Consider the following 15,100-nt stretch of genomic DNA (forward strand, 5'->3'; position numbering starts at 1 on the left):
TCCCGACCCAACTCCCGCCTCCTGGATGAACGCCACCCTGGAGGACCCCTCCCAGCTCAACTTACCCGGGCTCCATTACCCTGGCTGTTAGGGGGCTGGGTCCCTATGCCAGCACTATCACCCTGATATGTCCCCCACAGGCAGTGGACAGCAATTTTATTGTCCCACACCCATGGTCCAGCCTACTTTCCATTTCTTCACCCTCTTCCCCTCTGCCCCTTTCCGACCCTCCTGCTCTCCTTGACCTTGTGAGGTCAGGGGCTGTGTCCCATTCTGACTCTCCAAGACTGAGGACCCCACATGGCCAGGCTTGTGACTTTTACAGGGGGCTTTGGCATCACCCAACATAGAGGATTTCCCTGGAGCTCCTGATTCTGAGGGGCTGGGCAGAAGGGCATACCCAGAATCCTTTGCTCCTTGGTCCCCAAATCCCCTCCATGCCCACCTGGGGGTGACCCACAGTGAAACTTGACCCCCATTATCTGGTTCTTCCCATTCCCCCTCTCTCGAAGCCCGAAAATGAGGTTTCCAGCAGGAAATAGTAGTGATAACAGCAACGGCAAATCCTTTCTCCCAGCCCCCTCCTGCTCCCGGACCTGGGCACCTCATCTCACAGAGGGGGAAACTGAGACCCAGGTAGGAGAAGCCCCTCCTTCCAGCTAACACCGGCCCCAAGGTCACTGCTGCTTGCGCTGCTGCCCCGGGAGCACTTGCTAAGCGCCTACGTGAGCCGGGCATCAGGTGGGATGACTGCTCGGAGAAACTGCACCATCCTCAGATCAGAACCTCCGCGAGGCCTTCACGTGCCGGTTACCGAGCACCTACTGTGTGCTGGCCCTCGGCCAAGCGCTCCTCCCAATTCAGCTCCAGTAATCGGCCCTGTCCCCTGAGGTGGGCTGTAGCCAGCCCGCCAGGAGCTAAGTCCAGCTCTGTGAACCGACAGAGTGAGACCTGGAGGCGGTCCCTTCTACTGCCCGTGCCTCAGTGTCCTCCTCCGCACTATGGGGATAATCCGCAGCAGAGAATAGCGCTGGGCACAGAGCAAGGGCAGGTGAGGAAACTGAGGCTCAGCAAGGCCAAGGCAGCCCAGTCACTTAGCTGGCGCCCCACCCAGTGTTAATCAGAGAGGCCCAGCTGTGCTTTGGTGCCCCCCTCCTCCTTCCCTTCACAGCCCGGGTGGGAGTGTTGTGATAACCCACAGCCCCCGTTTCCTCCTGGCCAGGAAGGAGCCAGGCAGAGGAAGTATTAAGAGGAGTAATATAAACACTCCCCCCGCCCCCCTGCCGGGGCAAGGTCTAGAAGGGGCAGCAGCCGCCACCCAGAGCAGACCAGCCAGCGGAGCAGTGCTGTGCAACGGGCGGCGGGCGGCAGACGCCGGGAAGAGATGGGCTTGGCGATGGAGCATGGGGGGCCCTATTCACGGGCCGGGAGCAGCCCCAGGGGATGCTGGTATTATCTCCGCTACTTTTTCCTCTTTGTCTCGCTCATCCAGTTCCTCATCATCCTGGGCCTCGTCCTCTTCATGGTCTACGGCAACGTGCATGTGGGCACGGAGTCCAACCTCCAGGCCACCGAGCGCCGGGCGGACGGCCTGTACGGCCAAGTGATGGGGCTCACGGCCTCCCAGGCCAACCTGTCCAAGGAGCTCAACCTCACTGCCAGAGCCAAGGATGCCATCATGCAGATGCTTCTGAACGCCCGGCGAGACCAGGACCGAATCAACGCCAGCTTCCGCCAGTGCCAGGCAGACCGGGTAAGGGCTGAACACTCGCCCTGGGGACCCTGGGTGGTCACCTCACCTCTCTGAGCTTCACTTTACTCATCCATGAGACAGGGACAGTCACGAACTCTACAGTTTACATGAGAAGCCCACATCACTAAGCAATGCATATTTTGTTTGTATAAGTATATCCCATGCAATATTTGGGACATACTTAGACTCAAAAAAGTAATTTGTTGTCTACCTGGAATTCAAGTTTAACTGGGCATCTGGTCTGTTCACAGGCCTGGGTTCATGACTTAGTAGGCATAAAACACCCAGAATGTGCCAGCACACACCAGCTACAAGTAAAAACTGGCTTAATAAACACTCAGAGCATTTGGTTCTTACTCTGTAATAACAAGTATGAATGGCTTAGATTTGCCTGATGCTGGGAGTCTGCTTTGGAAATGTTATCACTTCACTGAATCCTAAGAGGTAGGGAGAGTCTCTAAACCCTTCTGTGGACGGGGAGATGGAGACCTGAGAGAGGAGGCTTTCGAGGGGAGTGGGAGGGCAGACACCAGTGGCCTTGGGTCTGGTAGAGACTGCTGCCCTATCCACCCCCAGATCCCGTCAGACTCACTCAACACTGTCCCCATGTTCTCACACACGCAATTCCTTTGGGAGGTCCTGCTGCTGGGAGACACTGAGGAGAGGGGCCCCTCCTCAGGCCTTGGCTGGAACAGGGTGAAGGACGGAGAGGGCAAGGAAAGGGAAGTTTGGATGGGGGCAGTCTCGGTTTTGCCCACAGGAGGCATCTGGCCGGTTGGGGAGGGGGCAGTGGGAAGGAAAGGCATTTTCTGGGGCTTCAGACCACCCAGCCCCCGCCACCTGGCAGGAAGGGTGTGCAAGCGTCCCCTCAGACCTGCCCAGGGAAGGGAAGGATTGTGTCTCCTGCTCTTAGACCCCCAGGGTGGGGCACTTCCCTCTCAGACCCCTAGAATGGGGTGAGTCCCCTGCTCAGATCCTCAGGGAAGGGCAAGTCCCCCTTAGATCCTCAGAATGAGGTGAGTCCCCATCCAACCCCCCCAAAGGAGGCAGGTCCCCCCTCAGATCCTCAGGGTAGAAGGCCATGTACCCCCTCAAATCCCCCAAGGCTGGAGTAGGGGGGCTCAAACTTCTCAGTTTCTGGGAATTGGCCCATTTGGAGTTTTCACGACACGCACGGCCTTCCGGTCCAGGAGCCATGAGGAATGCTAGGATCATAAAGTTTGAGACACTCCCATGCGTCTTGGAATCCTGGACTCCCCCATCTTAGAATATTAGAAATCTAAGAATCTGGGTCTTTACAACTTTATAATTTGAAAATTATAGGGGTTTTTTCCCCCTCTCAAGTTGACAAATTCCTCTGGCCTGGAATCCCTCAGGGTTTTCTTCAGGAACCCCCAGGAAGGGGGTGCTGGTGCTGGGAAATAGCCCCGACCCCTGCCACCCCTGCCACCCCTGCCCCAGGCAGCCCCTGGCGTCTGATGGTAGCAAGTACGAATCTTGGTCTTTCTCCAGTCCTGGTGTTGTTATGAAACAGGATTTTTAAGTTCTCTACAAATGCAACGTCATTTCTGGCCCTGAGGCCCTGGAAGAGAAAGGGGAGATTAACTCAGTGGGGTTTTTTTTAGGGTATGTCCCACCCCTGCCTGTGTCAAGGCGCCAGCACCCCAACCTGGGGTTGCATACAGGAGAGCGAAGCAGCATTTGGGGGCCACTTTTTGTCACTTCCTCTCACTGGAAGAGAACTTCTTTCTTGCCCATCTTTGGATCCAACTCACACCTGCAGATCTTTCCCTTCTGTAGTTAAGGCTTTTGAGAGCAGAAGTCACTGAAATTTTCAGAGCTAATTCTATCTTCTCCCAACACCCAGTGGTTAGCACAGGGCCAGCTTCCGAAGAAATCAGGACGAGAAGCAACAGAAAGGCAAACCCTCTAGGCTCTTCACACCTTGACTTGCGCATTTTTTTTTAATTGAAATGTAGTTGATTTACAATGTTAGTTTCAGGTGGAAAGCAAAGTGATTCAGTTATACACATACATACTTTTTTTTTCTTTTCAGATTTTTTTCATTATATGTTATTACAAGAAATTGAATATAATTCTCTTTGTTTATTTTATATATGTAATGTATGTCTGTTAATCCCCAACCCCTAACTTATCCTCCCCGCCCTTTCCCCTTTCATAACCATAGTTTGTTCTCAATGTTCATGAGTCTGTTTTCGGTTTATAAACAGAATTTGTATTTTTTTTTTAGATTCCACATATAAGTGATATCATACATTTGTCTTTCTCTGTCTGACTTCACTCAATATGATCATCTCTAAGTCCATCTATGTTGCTGGAAATCACATCTTGACTTGTTATACTTCTGCAGCGGGTTCTGTTCCAAAGTTTGAAAGGCACAACCTTTGTTTGTAAAAACCTAATAAAACTTATAAAAATGCCATTCACATGCCATACAATTGGCCCATTTCAAGTGGACATAAAAATGATTTTTAGTACATTAACAGAGTTGTGCAACCACCATCACAGTTAATTTTAGAACCTTTCCATCACCCCAAAAAGAAACCCTGTGCCCGTTACTAGCCATTTCCTATCCTCCCCGCCCCCGGTCCCTGACAACCACTAATCTGCTTTCTGTTTCTACAGATTTGCTTATTCTAGATATTGAGTCTAAACGGAATCATACGTTCTGTGATCTTTGGGTCTGGATTCTCGGACGCAGCATGTTGTTTTCAAGGTTCATCCACGTTGTCCTGTGCATCAGGGTTTCATTCCTTTTTGTGGCTGAACAGTAGTCCACTCTATGGACTGTTTTATCCATTCATCTGCTGATGAAACACTTGGAGTGTTTCTACCTGTTGGCTCTGGTGACTCGTGCTGCTCTGCATGTTTGTGTGCAAGTTTTTGCGGGAACATACACTTCTGTTGCTCCTGGGTCTACACCTAGGAGTGGAATTGCTGGGTCATATTGTCATTTTATGTTCAGCTTTTTGAAAAACTGCCAGACTGTTTTCCCAAGTGGTCCCACCATTACATTCCCGTCAGTACTGCCTGAGAATTCTGTTTCTCCACATCTTTCACCAATACTTTTACCATCTATTCTTATTTTTTGATAACCAATCTTTTAAAAATTTAGAAAAAATTTTTTTTCAGTGGAGGTACTGGAAATTGAACCCAGGACCTCATGCATGCTAAGCATGTGCTCTATCACTGAGCTGTACCCACTCCAAAAAATCAGTAAATTTTTTTTTAACTTAGGTTTTGGTTGTTGGTTTTTTGTTTTTTTTTTTTTTGTTTTTTTTTTTTTTTGCTTTTGATAACAAATCCTTTTATTCTTATTTTTTGTTTTATTTATAGCCATCCTAAAGATCGCGAGGTAGTATCTCATGGTTTTCATTTGCATTTCCTGACGACTAAACATCGTTTGATGCGCTTCTGGACCTTCTGTATATGTTCTCGGGAGAAATGTCTCGTCAAATGTGTTTGTCCATTTTTCGATGGGATTGTCATTTTCTTATTGATTTGAAAGAGTTTGCTTTTATATATTCTGGTTACTAGTCTCATCATCAGATACATGAGTTGCAAACATGAGCTATGTGAGGTTTTTCCCATCTATGGGTTGTTTTTTCCCTTTCTTGACGTTATCCTTTGAAGCACAGAAGTTTTTAATTTTCATGAAGTCCAATTTACCCGTTTTTTTGTCTTTTGTTGCTTGTGTTTTTGGTGTCATATCTAAGAAACCATTGCCAAATCCAAGGCCATGCAGACTGAACACTTATGTTTTCTTCTAAGGAGTTAATATAGTTTTAGCCTTTACATTTAGGTCTTAGATCCATTTAGAGCTAATTTTTGTATACGGCATGAGGTAGAGGTCCAAATTTATTCCTTAGTATGTGGCTATCCGCTATGCCAGCATCATTTGTCCAAAAGACTCTTCCCTCCCATGAAATGATCTTGGCACCTGTGTATGTTTGCTAGAGCTGCCTTCACAAAGTACCACAGATCAGGTGGCTTAGATAACAGAAATTTATTTTTGCCCATACACAAGATCAAGATGTTGGCAGAATTGTTTTGTTCCTGGGGCCATCAGGGAAGGATCTGTTCCAGGCCTCTCTCCTTGGCTTGTAGAGGGCTGTCTTCTCCTCGTGTCTTTACATCATCTTCCCTCTGTGCATGTCTGGGTGTCCAGACATCTTCTTATAAAGACACCAGTCATACTGGATTAGGGCCCACCCTAAGGACCTCATCTTAACCACCCCTTTAAAGACTCTGTCTCCAAATACATTTACTTTCTGAGGTCCTGAGGGTTAGGGCTTCCACACAGGAATTTGAGGTGGGGGACACAATTCAGCCCATATCTGCATCCTTGTCAAAAGTCAGTTTTTGATTGGCTGTCAATGGGAATGTTTTCAAGGTTCATTCAGGTTGTAGCATGTAGCTTTGTTCCTTTTTATGGCCAAATAGTATTCATCGTAACAACTTTTGAAGATTGGCCCACCATCCCCTGCAAAGAAGCCATGTTCTTGTAAACTATGCCAACACAGACCACCCGGGTACCAGATCTGGGGCCCCAGCCCTAAGGGTCTGGGCAGCCCAGGGAGGCAGGAGGTCCTGCAGGTGCTGGGCACTGAGCTCTGTCCTGTGTCCCATCTGGGCAGGTGATCTACATGAACAACCAGCGGTACATGGCCGCCATCATCTTGAGTGAGAAACAATGCCAAGAACATTTCAAGGAGACTAACAAGTCCTGTGAAGGTGAGTGCTGTGGGCAGCAGAGAGCGGGATAGCAGACACCCCGCCCAGTCTCTTGGCAACTCCCGCAGCCTTCCTGAGTCTTATCGTCCTATACCCATAGCTTTGACCCTCATGCTGAACCAGAAAGCCAAGACACTGGAGATGGAGCTGGCAAAGGAGAAGGCGATATGCACTAAAGACAAGGATGGCCTGGCACTGGGCAAGCGAGTGGTGGAGGAGCAGCTGGCCGAGTGCAGCAAAGCCCAGGACCAGCAGCGGCAGGAGCGACAGCTGGCCGAGAACCAGCTGCAGCGGGTGCAGACCCTCTGCCTCCCTCTGGATAAGGAGAAGTTGGAGGCAGAGCTGTACAGACTCTGGAGGGACTCCATCATCCCACGCTCCCTTGATAGCCTGGGCTACGGCATATTCCATCCCATCGGCTCAGAAGTGGCCTCCATCCGGAGAACCTGTGACCAGATGCCCGCCCTCATGAGCACCAAGGTGGAGGAGCTGGCCCGGAGCTTGCGGGCTGGCATTGATCGCGTGGCCCGAGAAAACTCGGACCTCCAGCGCCAGAAGCTGGAGGTCGAGCAGGCCCTGCGAGCCAGTCAGGAGGCCAAGGAGAAGGTGGAGAAGGAGGCCCAGGCCCGGGAGGCCAAGCTCCAGGCCGAATGTGCCCGGCAGACCCAGCTGGCCCTGGAGGAGAAGGCGACACTGCGGAAGGAGCGGGACAACCTGGCCAAAGAGCTAGAGGAGAAGAAACGAGAGGCTGAGCATCTCAAGATGCAATTGGCCGTCAGCAACTCGGCCCTGGACACCTGCATCAAGGCCAAGGTGGGCTGGCGGGCCCTGGATTCAGGTTGCACTGAGGGGGAGGTGTCTAGAGGCCAAGTTGGGTTGGTGGTGATGTTGGACTTGGGTTTGAATTTAGTGGGGAGTGTTTGTTGCTTTTTTTAAACTTGGTTTTGAGGTCGGCTTCCCAGTCTAGGTCGTGTAAGTTAGGACTCGCTCGAGACTTTCACTGACATTAAGATTGGGGAGGAGTTGAGAGTGAGGATCAACACTGAGAAAGGGTGTGGGGTTATGACTAGAGTTGAAGGTAGGGTGGCCGTTGGGTCCAGGGTTGAGTGACGGGTGAATAAAATTGCAGTTACTTTGGGAGTAGGGTGAGTTAAGGCACTGAATGTGGATTTAGAATAGATGCTAGAATCAAACACAAATGACTGGTGAGCCTCAAAATTGGCTTAGGATTTGAATTAGAGATTCATCGAGGGCTGGTTTTAGGGTTGGGATGCGTTTGAGTTGAGCTGAAGCATCGAGGGGCTCTGGGTTAGAGTTGGGAGTGACATTGGGGTTAGGGTAAAGGTTAAGGCAGATCTAGAGAAAGACTCGAAGCAGGTGCCAAATTTGTGTTTAGAACTGGGTGGACTTGAATTCTTGGCGACTCCTATATCTAGAGTTGGTTTGCGTTAAGATTAGGGGTTCCATCTAAGATTTCATTAGTCTTAGAACTGGGTTGAGTTTGGAGTTTGTATTATGAGGAAAAGCTAATAGTTGGGTCGGGGGTCGCTTGCAAGGTAGCCGTTGGGTCTAGGGTCGGGTGAGAAAGGAATCCAAAGTTTCAGTGGCTTTGGGATTGTGTTAAGTTGAGGCTCAGATGAGTGTAGGTGGCTGGTGGGTCTAGAGATGCTTGAAAGTTTGGGGCCAAGAGTAGATTCAGGATTTCATGGGCATTAGGGTTGGGATTGGCATTGACTATGTGTTAGGAGTTGAGATTGGATTGGGCTTAGGGTGGTCTGGTTGGGGGTTGAGTTGGGCTAGCTTTGGGATATATTTGAGGTGAAGGATTAGCTGACCCTGAGTTAGGAGAGGGATATACTGGGGTTCACATAAAGGTCAAGACTGGGTGTAGAGTAGAAGCTGTGTGGTTGGTAATCTTGGGCTGGAGCTGGGTTGGGGTTCCGGCTCAGGTAGAGGCTGAGTTCTAAGGCTGAGCTGGCCTTGAGCATGGTGTTGGGAAGGTATTTGTGGGTGGCCCATAGTGGGGCTGGGGGAACGGGATTGGGAATAGATTTTTCATAGTGGCCGGGTCTCGGGGGTGAGTTAGATGAAAGAAAGATGAAAGTTATGGCCAAGTCAGGTTTGTCATTGGGACCAGATTTAGGTCAGGGTTTGATTCTGAGGAAGGTTCTGTTTTCATGTTGGGAACAGATTTTAGCTGACTGAGTTCAGAACTGGCCTTGGATTTCAGGCTTAGGGGGTTTAGTTCAGGGTTGTTCAAGGATGGCATTGAGGATGGAGGTCAGGTTGGTTTACAGAACAGGTTAGCATCAGTCCAGAGGGGAGCTGGTATGGGTGAATGTACTCAGCTGGGGTCATGGATTGGAGTCAGATTGGCCCAGAGGCTGTAATGGAGACCAAGGCAGGACCCCTGCAGAGAGGGGTCCCTGAGGCACAGCCGAGGGAAGCCAGTCCCTGGAGTCCCCAGTCATTTGAGGAAGGTGGCTACAGGTGATATCACATGTGTCCTCCGTGGGTATCTGTCTGTTTCTCTGCCCTGGAGGGAACTCAGACCCAGGTCTCCAAGGGCATGGAGGGGCAGGAGCCTCCCCGGGACACATGTTGAGGGGCCTCCACCAACCTCCTTTCACCCTTCTTTCCACAGTCGCAGCCGATACCCTTGCCAAGACCTGTGGTCCCTGTCCCCAACCCCCCGCCCATCGGTGAGTGACAGAGGGCAGAACCAGGAAAGAGGGGCAGATTCCACCTTGAATCCTGGGTTGCCAGCCCATCTCTAGCCCAGGAGCTGGAGCTACTAAGGCATTAGGTCGGAGCTGACCCCTCTCTCTTTCGGCAGACCCAGCTGGCCTGGAGGAATTCAAGAGGAGGATCCTGGAGTCCCAGCGGCCCTCTGCCGGTAGCTCCATAGCCTCATCCAGGTGAGGCTCTCGGGCAGGCTGAGACAGTTCAGTCTTAGGGCTTTGGATGAGTCTGCGTACAGGACTAGGGTGGAGCAATACTCGTCTCACACTTGTTGCTTCCTTAATTGAGCACCTGCTGTATACTAGGCCCTATGCTGGGCCCAGGGGACACAGCAGTGACCAAGACACACACAGTTCTGTTCATGAAACTCCCTGAATACTGGGCCAGAGAGACACTGAAGGAGGTAGGATAAGAAGGGTGTCCAAGAGTCTACTGTTATTGGGCGCTTACTGTGATCCTGGCACTGTCCTAAGCACCCTGCCCGACTAACTCATTAAATCTTCAGAAATCTGGAGGGAGGGTGTAGCTCAGTGGTAGAGTGTGTGCTTAGCATGCACAAAGTCCTGGGTTCAATCCCTAGTACCTCCATCAAAATTAACAAATAAACCTAGTAACTCCCCCACCCCCCCAAAAAAAATCTTCAGAATTCAAATCAGTGGGAGAGCTACTGTTATCCCCACTTTCTGGATGAAGCAAATGAGACCCAGAGAGGGTAAGCATTGTGCCCCAGGTCACACAGTCAGGAAGTGGCAGAGCTGAGACATAAACTCAGGTGCTGACTCCAGACAGCCAAAGGAGGGCCTCAAAGAGGAAGGGGCCCTTGAGCTGGAGGTTGGACAGGAGCCAACCTGGAGAAAGGCTGAGGGAACAGCACTCGGAGTGCCATTAACAGCCAGAGCAAAGGTCTTGGGGCCAGACTAGAGTGGCAGAAGGTGACAGGAGCCAAGGCAGGAGAGAAGGGAGAGCAGAGTCGGGGAGTGACCCTGGGCCTCTCATTCCACCCTTCTGAGTCTTACTTGTTTTGTTTTTCTTCTTTTTTTTTTTTTTTAATTTTGACTGGGGAGGTAATTAGGTTTATTTATTTACTTATTTAATGGAAGTACTGGGGATCGAACCCAGGACCTCGTGCATGCTAAGCACACACTCTAAACTGAGCTATACCCTCCCCCTGAGCCTCACTTTCCACCTCTACAAAAAGGGGGTCTCTGAAATCAAGGGCATGAAATGCTGTGCCAACTGTAAAGTGCTTTCCACAAATGGCCAGAGCAAGGGACCTGGGGTCTCTGCAGGAGCATCAAGGGTGGCTGGCACACGTTCAGGTCATAGCTCGATGCCTTTGTCCCCCTCACCGCCTCCTGGAACCCAGTCATCCGCTGGACAACACCCTGTGCGTCACGGGGAAGGTGACTCAGGCCACGGCCACAAGAACACCCTGTGCTCCCTCCAGGGCCCTTTCGGGACCACACTGCTGACATAGGAGTCCCGGATTGGCCCTCCTGTTTGTGGATTAGGACCTGAGGCTCAAGGAGGCATCTGGGATTTTTTTCAGATCCCTTTGACCCCAAACCCTGTACCATCCAAGGTTTTGCCACCAAGCTATTGTCAAAACCTGGGTCTGTTTCAGCCTGAGGGAGCTCAACAAAGTCCTTGGGGGCAAAAAACCTTCCAGAGGTCTATCACCAACTCCCCGGTGTTCTCCACTCAGTTCTGTCTTCACTATGCCTCTTCTTACATACCCCCTCTGACAGGGAGCTCACCCCCTTACAGAACTGGTCCCTGCACTCTGGATGGCTTGGCCTGGGAGAAATCCCTTAGCCTCAGGCAGCCCCCAGAGAGGGAAGCAAGTGGGTAGAGAAAAGACCCTGCTGCAAGCAAACATAGTTTTCCTCACTCCATCTTGGCCTAAAGCCAGCAAGGCAAGGAAGGAGGTTCTATTATTATCCCCATTTCTCAGAGGAGGAAACTGAGGCCCCAGGGAAGTGATCAGCCCAGGGTCATGCGTCAGCAGGTCAGAATCAGAGCCAGGCGCCCAGCCCAGGCCTGTCCAGATCCCAGCTGAGAACCGGGGAAGCTCTTGACATTGTTTACCCCAAGTGACATCCCCCTGTGGAGGAAACAATGAGTGCTTAAGCCCAGAGCCCCTCCTGCTCCTCTCTGCAGGGTCACAGGAAGGGCCTCTGGCCTGCGGGCTCCAACCTTGATTCGTCTTCCCCTGAGAAAGGGGCTGGGATGAACAGGCTGGGGTCTTCAGCTCTGGATGAGTCCCAGCTCGGCCAGTCACACACTGGGCAGCCAGAGAACGACTAAATCATAACATGCGAATTTTAGAGGCACCCGGTAGGGGACCAGATAGGAGGCCCAGCATCCCAGCATCAAATCATTCACCCGTTGGAGGAATGGTTGATTTTTTTCCCCCACTCTTTTTCCTTCTGGGCTTCGAGAAAGTTTCCACTGGTGCTAACTCACCCTAACACCTCCCAGACCCCTGCAGCTCTCCCGTGTCCGCAGAGGGAGGGCAGACCCAGGGCCTGCACAAGTACAAGGTGTTGTTTTATTTTTTTTTTTGGCAGGGGTAGCTTTTTAATGGAGGTACTGGGGCTTGAATCCAGGACCTTGTGCATGCTAAGCACGTGCTCTACTGCTGAGCTATACCCTCCCCTCGCAAGGTCTTGCTTTTTAATTGAACGTTTATAAGTTGTTCTTTATTCATGGCAAGTGCACCAGCTTTCCTTTACTTGGTAAGACTGTCCTTTGGAGATCAGCTTATTTAAGTCAAAAAAAAAAAAAAAAGTCATGGACACGACAAATATTAAGTGAATATTGGTTTAGGGGCTATGTGGCTTGAGGCGGCCAAAGTCACAACGTGGAAGGTTGAAGATGAGCTTTCAGCCCCGGCTCTGAGCTGGGTACACAGCGAGTGTCAATTCAGGTTCACTGATTTGTTTTTTCATTCAACCCATGTTTCTTGAGCAGCTGCTGGGTGCTGAGGACACAGGGAAGAATAAGGCACAGCAATCCAAATCCTTCCCCTTGTGCGGCTCACAGTCTAGTGAGGGAGATGGATAATAAATCAGATAAATGAGCTACTACAGGGCCCCTTGGTGATGGGTGAGACAGGAATGAGGAAGCTTGAGGAGATGGGAATATTCCATGGGGTGGGGGGGAGGGCCAGGGCAGGCTTTACCAAGGAGGTGTCATTTGGGCAGAATCCTAAAGGAGATGAGGGGATTCCGGGAAAGGTGCACCAGACCGAGCACAGCCTGCAAAGGCCCTGTGGCAGGGCTGTCTGTGCCTGGTAAGTTGGAGTGAGGAGGCTAGTGTGGCTGGAACAGAGTGATGGAGGGGAGTGGGAGGAGGTGAGGTCGGGGAGATGACAGGGGCAGATCGGGCACGGCCTGGTGGCTGTGTGAGGAGTTTGGGAGCCCGGGGAGGGCTATAAACAGCAGAGGATGGACCCAACTCAGGTATAGTCACAGGCTCATTCTGATCGCTGCTATGGGGGGGGGGGTGAAGTTGGGAACCTGGGACCAGGCTGAAGGCAACTGCCTTGGTCCAGGTAAGTGATGGGACTTAGGAGCCTCAGTCTCTGAAAATGGCCAGGGAACACCCTCCCTTGCAGGCTGGCAGGCAGGAGAGGGTAAAGAATGTCTCACTTGGAGCTGGTGAATCCTGGTAGAAGACAGAGGCTGGAGCTGAGAAAGGGGGACCAGAGCCAGCCAAGGAACGTGAGGCTGCGGGGGGTGGGGTGGGGGCCCAGGGAAGAGCCAGGGAAGGAAGGGAGGGGGCCAGCGGAAGCGGGACTTGGCTGAGGCCCCCACCTCCCCCACCAGGAAACAGCCTCTGCGCCAACCCCTGACCCCTGGGGAGAACTTTTGCCAGGCCAAGGAGGGGGAAGGGCATTCCAGACAGAGGGGTGGCTCCTGCAAAGGCAAGGGGGAGGGGTAGAAGTCAAGGAAAGGCTCTGATTAGTTTGGGGGGTACTTTGGCAGGTTTTGATTCCCTGATGGGGAGGCCGGATTAGGGGCTGAGTGAGTGGAGCCTTGAATGCCAGATATAGGTCTGGCTTTGTCCTGAGGGCACTGGGGAGCCAAAGAAGTGCAAGAGTAGGGGCAGGTTCATTAGAAAAACCCTCCTGGGGGGCAGGGTATAGCTCCGTGGTAGAGTGCCTGCTTAGCATCCACGAGGTCCTGGGTTCAATCCCCAGAACTTCCACTATATATAAATAAACCTAATTATCTTCCTCCCAAAACAAGCAAACAAAATAAACAAAAAGTCCAGCTCACAAATATAAATAAGGAAAAAAAAAAACCTGGAAAAGAAAAACCCTCCTGGGAATGAGTGAGGGGCTAGCTCTAAGTCAGTTCTTTGTAGACAAAAGAGGGAAACTGAGGCTCTGGCTGGAGGTAGGGGGGCCAGAGGCTTTGGGCAAACTCCTAGCATCCCCAGAACTTTAGGGAGCAAAAGGGAGAGTCAGACAGACTGCAGCAGAGGCCTGGAGCACAGGAGGAGGTGGCCTCTCTGAACCTCGTCTTTTCATCTGTATAGTGGAGAAGCACACATCACAGTCCACCGTCCCACAGACTCCTCCCACAGAGGTTCAACAAGTAGCAGTCTAAGGGGAGGCTGAAACCTGAAGAGGCCTTAAGGTCTTGGGAGCAAGAAGGGGTCTGGGGTAGGGAGTTTGTCCTTCCATTTGTCTGACCGACTGTTGTATTCCCACCTCCTTCCTGCCCCAGTGGCTGAGGAGGCTCCAGGCCCTGAGGACAGAGGGGTGGCCCTGACTCATCTGTCTGGAGACAAGGTGCAGCGAGATGCCCACGGCACAGGACCAAGTCATATGATCTTCAGTCCACACACCACAGTGGGCACCCTTGACCTGCGCCCTCTGCTCATCCTCCCCCACCCCACACCCACACCCCCCAATACTCTCTCACAGGTCCACACCTGCACCACACAACCCCTTACCCACAGGCACCATGATGACATCACAGACGGATGCAGTGACATCACACAGGCATGGTGGTGACATCACACCAAGACAAGGCAATGACATCACACAGATGCATGGTGAAATCACACACACACACACTTTCTGCCCAACCCTCGGCCAAAGTCATGCCCCTCCTTGCTCATGGACCAAGGCGCTCCCAGCAAGATGGTTACCTTCATCCTCCCCTGACAGTTTCCAGGCCCTCCTCAAGAGGGAGCATCTGGTCAAGGGGTGAGTATGGCCCATTGGCCCCCTCCGCGCCCCAGGAGGGCAGCTTCCTTTTCACTCCCTCCCCCTCCACACTCAGCCTTGTCTGTGGCCTGTATAATTGTTAATGGCACGAAATAAATGTTATCAAATCCCTTCAAAGACTCCGAGTCATGATTTCTGCTTTGAAAAGTTACCACCTGGCTATGAATGAGAAAAGAACTAGAAATAAAAGGAAAGCTAGAGAACACCTTCCCCAACATCCCCAGATCAGAAGACCCTTAAACCTGGAACAAACGTGGGCAGACACACCCCAAGGCATAGGCATCTCCATATGTGAAGAGAAATGGCAAAATCATAGTCAATAAGGGTTTCATGAAATGGCTAGAAACCCCTACATTGGGACAATATTATTGTCAGTTTAATGTTTCTTTAAAATAGCAGATATTTTAAAAGCAATTTCTTAAAACAAATAAATACACACATACAAATTAAATAATACAAATACACACAAATACAATAAAAACAAATAAATATTTATATATTATTCATAAATACATACATACAAATAAAATAAATAAAACATAAATAAGCTCACACGTACAAATAAAAAACAGTTTCTTAAAAAGCAACTATGTTTGCAAAGATCCCCC

The 15,100-nt window shown here is 50.9% G+C and overlaps 1 protein-coding gene across 1 annotated transcript; it reads left to right on the forward strand.

The window, feature by feature from the left end:
• The first annotated feature begins 1,279 nt into the window (after positions 1 to 1,279).
• PLVAP (plasmalemma vesicle associated protein) lies at positions 1,280 to 14,603 on the forward strand. The gene is made up of 6 exons (XM_010972121.3): positions 1,280 to 1,753; positions 6,412 to 6,508; positions 6,609 to 7,321; positions 9,153 to 9,210; positions 9,345 to 9,426; positions 13,987 to 14,603. Exons 1-6 carry the CDS (start codon positions 1,385 to 1,387, stop codon positions 13,991 to 13,993), a joined length of 1,326 nt encoding a protein of 441 aa, XP_010970423.1. The 5' UTR covers positions 1,280 to 1,384; the 3' UTR covers positions 13,994 to 14,603.
• The last annotated feature ends 497 nt before the right edge of the window (positions 14,604 to 15,100 follow it).

This window comes from Camelus bactrianus, chromosome 22 (assembly GCF_048773025.1).
Source record: "Camelus bactrianus isolate YW-2024 breed Bactrian camel chromosome 22, ASM4877302v1, whole genome shotgun sequence".
In the NCBI taxonomy this organism is placed as follows: domain Eukaryota; kingdom Metazoa; phylum Chordata; class Mammalia; order Artiodactyla; family Camelidae; genus Camelus; species Camelus bactrianus.